Genomic DNA, 5,178 nt, shown 5'->3' with positions numbered 1-5,178 from the left:
AGCTGTAAATTAATAAATCTCACAAATATTAATATATGCAAATTGAGTTTGTGAGAAATGACATCATCAATCATGCACCTGATGTGTGAATATGTGCTTGATCCATAGACAGTAAAAGAAATGGACACAGCGACCCCATAGATTTCAACGGAGAAAACTGAAGTCAAATAGAAGCACTTCCTGATTGCCAAGCGCACTGCGCATGCTCAAACTGAGCTTGACGACGTAGATGTCATGTGAGCAACCTGGCTGACAGTTGTACGTCTTCTAGCTGAGCCAAGAGGAATCTGAATCATTCCCTTCCGAATCTTGCAGAGCCGGAGATCGTGAGTATTAGCTGTCCATGAGCTAGCAGCTGAGGCAACTTTATGACTTTCTATTGGCTTCTCCCTTGACTTTATGCCTCTCTTTATGGTAACTTCTCTACTGTTCGACATGGAGGTCCCGTGGTTATGACACAATCGTTAGCCTATTTTTACAAAAAAACTTATTCTACAGGGCCATAACATAAGATACAAGGTAATGGAGCCTTTTATACATCGACGTGTTTCTTTAGAAATAAATAATGGACAAATGGAGTCTTTAAACGCCTCAGATGTAAAGTTATTCGCTGTCAAAGTGACGCCAAAATGAATGGGAGTCAATGGGATGCTAACAGCAGGTGAAGGCTTGTTAGCCAATGGCGGCCCCCAGGGAGACTTCAGTTTATGACTGGTAGATTACCCCCTTGGCTTAATCTCCTTCAGCTCTTCTGGATCTGATGTCATAAACCAGAATGATGACAGTAGCCACGCCCACCAGAGCAGAGAGGACCAATCGGATCACAGCTTCAGTACCACAACAGTGGACAGAGTCTGAGGAATAAACACATCAAACTGAGATCAGATCAGTCAATAAACACTAATATCAACGCTGACATCAACTAATATTTCTGAATACACAGAAATATGATCAAATAATCAACAATCTTAATATCAGTTCTACGTAAGTGAGTTTTTATACGGGTGGTCATTTAAAACTATAAAATGATTCAACAATTCAATATGTAAATACTAAATAGTAAATAATAATATTTGAAGGAGAAGAAAAATGATCTCTACTCACTATAGACAGAAACTCTGAATGATTTTGATGAGAAAAATCTTCCTGTAAACTTCAGTAGTTTATAACCTCCAGCATGTTCAGTTGTGGTGTGTGTGATGGTCAGAGATCCAGTTTGATTGTCCAGCTTCAGTCTGTCTCTGAATCTCCCATCAAGAACATCATCATATACAGTGATTCTGTCGAACTGTTTATTGATTTCTGCTATTAAAGTGTTTTTATCTCCAAACCTCCACTGAATCTCATCATCATCCTTTATTTCAGTGAGATCAGAGTTTAGAGAGACTGAATCTCCCTCCATCACTGACACTGACTTCACTTCATCTGTCAAACACACAGAGAACAAACAGAAACAGGGTTTGTCAGAGATTAATACTGTTGAATCACTTTATAATGGTTTACTAAATTTAATAGTTTAAAATTGACATAAAAACCCCAATATAAAATAACAACAACAAAATCGTGTATGAATTCATTCGATTTTTTTCATTATAAAACAGGTGCAAACGATGAACTCACCAGTGACAGCGAGAATGAAACTCTTTCTCACACGGTTGATCAGTAGTTTATAATATCCTTCATGTTCAGTTGTGGTGTTTGTGATGGTCAGAGATCCAGTTTGTTTGTCCAGCTTCAGTCTGTCTCTGAATCTCCCATCAAGAACATCATCATATACAGTGATTCTGTCGAACTGTTTATTGATTCCAGCTATTAATGTGTTTCCATATCCAAACCTCCACTGAATCACATCATCATCCTTCATTTCAGTGTCAGAGTTTAGAGAGACTGAATCTCCCTCCATCACTGACTTCAGTTCTGAATCACCAAACACACACACACACACACAGATTAAGACGGTCACTTGATGGTTTATAAAAGTAAATAGTTTGAAATTTAAATTTTAAATGAATATTATCATTACACAACAGAAGAAAAATGGAGTTTGGATTAATAATTGTATCTTTGTGTGGATTAAAATATAAAACAGGTGAAACTGATATTTAACTCACCAAAAACAAAGAGCCTGAATCTCCCTCTGATCTCACTGTTGATCTGTCGTTCATAATATCCATCATGTTCAGTTGTGGTGTTTGTGATGGTCAGAGATCCACTTTGATTGTCCAGCTTCAGTCTGTCTCTGAATCTCCCATCAAGAACATCATCATATACAGTGATTCTGTCGAACCGTTTATTGATTTCAGCTATTATGTTTTCATCTCCAAACCTCCATTGAATCACATCATCATCCTTCATTTCAGTGTCAGAGTTTAGAGAGACTGAATCTCCCTCCATCACTGACACTGACTTCAGTGTAACACCAAACGCTCCTGAAGAACAGAGTTTTTCAGAGATTAAAGCTTTAAAATCACCTGATATTGGTTTGATGAAGCTTCACTGAAATTAATAATACACAATTGATTTCAATACACTGCACAAACACTCATTGAACCGTCACAGTGCAATTACTAATAATCTGCACCAGTACAAAGACAAAGATGATGAATGAAAAGATTCATCTTTCAATTTACATTCGCATAGCTGTCAAAATGGCCGCCACGCCAAGTATGACGTCACGACGCCCAAGCCCTATTACCACTAAAGCAATCTTCTCCTTCTCACCTGCTACCTCTTTGCTTCTGATAAGCTTTCCTACTTCTGGTTCCCCATCTCTCTTTTCCTTTGTCGGATTATTATCAGTGATTACGTACGTGACTGATCGGTCTTCCGATTGTCCTGTCCTGTCTTATACTTTCTTTATTAAACAATCTGCAGTGCAGTAATTACAAGTATCTCTTTATTTCCACATGTGCCGGTCTCTTCCGTCTCCAATAAGTCCTGTTACAACCCATCACCTAGCACACCTCTAGTGGTTGTCTCAGGTAACAACATAAACTGATATCATTACACTGTCCTGTCTTATCTGACGCGTTCTGGCCCACAGGCCACCCTGACTGTAAGTTCGCTAAAGTTATATTTTGCCCAGTTATCCTGCTGTTGAAGACAAGTGACGAGCACCTTACCTGAGGATGATACATACTTTTGAGTGTGTAGCAAAAGAGTAGGCAAGCTTTGGGACATACTACTCCATCATCTTTAAAGGACAACTCCAGCGCAAAATGAACCTTTGGTCTAATTACACATTAGCTGCGTTTCCACTGCCGGGCTAGGGCCGGGCCAGAGCTAACAGCGAGCCGAGCCGAGCCAGTGGCCTCGGGCCTCAAGCACCGGGCTTGCGTTTCCACTGCCGGGCCAGTAGCCCCACGGTGCTGCCCTAAACCCCGCCCCTAACATGCCTTTCTGGATCAAACGTCATACAACCCAACCCATTTCAGCGGGTATTATGAATTTATTTATTTTTTAAGTTAGGAAGATAGCATGTATATTAACTCACCGGCCGTGGCTGCAATAGTGTCCAGATTGTCTCGCGAGTCGCCACTAACAGAGGGACGGTGACCCAGCACACCGTCCATCAAGTCGAACCATGGAAAGTTCCTTCTCTGAGCTGAGCTCCGCTTTGTCCATTGTGCGTTTTAATCGCCTTGTACAATACTGCGCCCGCAACTTTTTTTCTTTTTTTTCCCTGAATGCTAAGCTTAGAAAGTTCAGCATTGATGTATTTTATAACGTCCTCGTTTCTTCACACACCGTCAAATTTACGTTGTACCCTTTCTTCTGCCCAAATGCTCAGAAGAGCTTTGGTATCTTCGACAGACCAGTACAGGCGATTCTCCATTTCGACCAGCGATTATTTTGCGCGATATAAAAAAGTGAAATGTGCATCTTGCTTCAGATCATAACGTTCCATAACCGATAAACTCCGCCTTTTACCTTGAGCACGCCTCTAGCCCGAGCTGGCCCGCTTTGGCCCAAGGTATTCGATGGGCCAGAAATCCTGGCCGATGGCCCAGAGTAAGCCCCGATCAAGACCCGGAAGTGACAGTGGAAACGCGGCTATTGGGACATAGTCAACCGTTCTCTGAGATTTGTTTTCATGATCATCGAATGTAAAGAGTTTTATCTCTAAAAACAAGTGGCACGCAGAATATAATGTGCCGAGCGCGAATCTCTCTGCGCACGCGCGGAATATAATGTGCCGAGCGCGAATCTCCTGCGCACGATCTCAGATACACTTCTCTTGTAAGAATTCTCTCTCTGGGCTCGCTCAGAGAATATGCCTGCACTTAAAACGTGCAATCGCGAATCTCTCCTCTTCCCCAGCTAACAATTTTAGGTTATAAGAACGTTTCCATGACGTTCCCATTAAGTTATAAAAACATTATTTCTGAATGTCGGACAAGGATTAACATGACCAAAAACAACCAATGACATTAAGTTAAAGACAAGTTCATTTAATTTATATATCTAATTTTTACAACAGCCACTGGCTGGCCAAAGTGCTTTACAGAACAGAAAAAAAGAAGAAGAAAAAACTACATAACATATGGAATAGCGATTTCTGATTGGTTGTTGCCGTTTTGACAGCGTTTATGCCAAGAGCAAAGAGAAAGAAATCGAAGAGAAGAGTAATTAGGCATGCTGAACGCACGGAACACAGTCTAAGCACATACAAGGCTTACTTTAAGCAAAGAGGAGAGATTCGCGATTGCACTGAACACGTTTTAAGTGCAGGCATATTCTATGAGTGAGCCCAGAGAAAATTCTTACAAAAGCAGCGTGTATCTGAGAGCGCGCGCCCAGTTCCCGCGCGCGAGCAGAAAGATTCGCGCTCGCGCATTATATTAATTTACTTCCGCGCTACAATAATGCGCTCTCGTCATTTGACAGGGAAATAACGCCATAAAGCTGTTGTTTGCGGGCCACAGCCTGTAAGTATGATTTATTTTTCGTCTAAGTGTTTTCCTGTAATAGTTTGTATTGTTTTTGTACGTTGTAAGGACGTAAACAAACTTACAACGCTGTTTGGCTCTGCAAACCAGTTTGTTAAAACTCATTCATACTTAACGTTATCCAACAAACACCTAACGTTACAAATTTATTTTAATCTCAACAGCAAACTTGGAATTAGTGTAAATTATTCTTTGATTAAAGTTAGAGCTTTTATGTATTTATCTACAG

General features: G+C 40.6%; 1 protein-coding gene across 1 annotated transcript; it reads right to left on the bottom strand.

Moving 5' to 3' along the window:
• Positions 1-732: 732 nt before the first annotated feature.
• Positions 733-3,572, bottom strand: LOC130073733 (uncharacterized). The gene is made up of 5 exons (XM_056239307.1): positions 3,494-3,572; positions 2,112-2,429; positions 1,621-1,917; positions 1,105-1,425; positions 733-854 (listed from the first exon to the last, which is right to left on the bottom strand). Exons 1-5 carry the CDS (start codon positions 3,570-3,572, stop codon positions 733-735), a joined length of 1,137 nt encoding a protein of 378 aa, XP_056095282.1.
• Between the last annotated feature and the right edge of the window lie 1,606 nt (positions 3,573-5,178).

Source organism: Rhinichthys klamathensis, unplaced genomic scaffold, assembly GCF_029890125.1.
Source record: "Rhinichthys klamathensis goyatoka isolate OS25496 unplaced genomic scaffold, OSU_Roscu_1.1 h1tg000558l_1, whole genome shotgun sequence".
Lineage (NCBI taxonomy): Eukaryota > Metazoa > Chordata > Actinopteri > Cypriniformes > Leuciscidae > Rhinichthys > Rhinichthys klamathensis.
Note: the sequence above shows the minus strand (reverse complement) of the source record. Positions and strands in the feature narration are given on the sequence as shown.

What these genes read in the sequence shown, in the direction of transcription:
- LOC130073733 (XM_056239307.1), bottom strand. Translation starts at nt 3,572, where the DNA reads ATGGACGGTGTGCTGGGTCACCGTCCCTCTGTTAGTGGCGACTCGCGA. An exon ending in ATTCAGGCTCTTTGTTTTTG is followed by an intron (nt 1,918 to 2,111) that starts GTGAGTTAAATA and finishes TTGGTGATTCAG; the next exon opens with AACTGAAGTCAGTGATGGAG. An exon ending in ATTCAGAGTTTCTGTCTATA is followed by an intron (nt 855 to 1,104) that starts GTGAGTAGAGAT and finishes TTTATTCCTCAG; the next exon opens with ACTCTGTCCACTGTTGTGGT.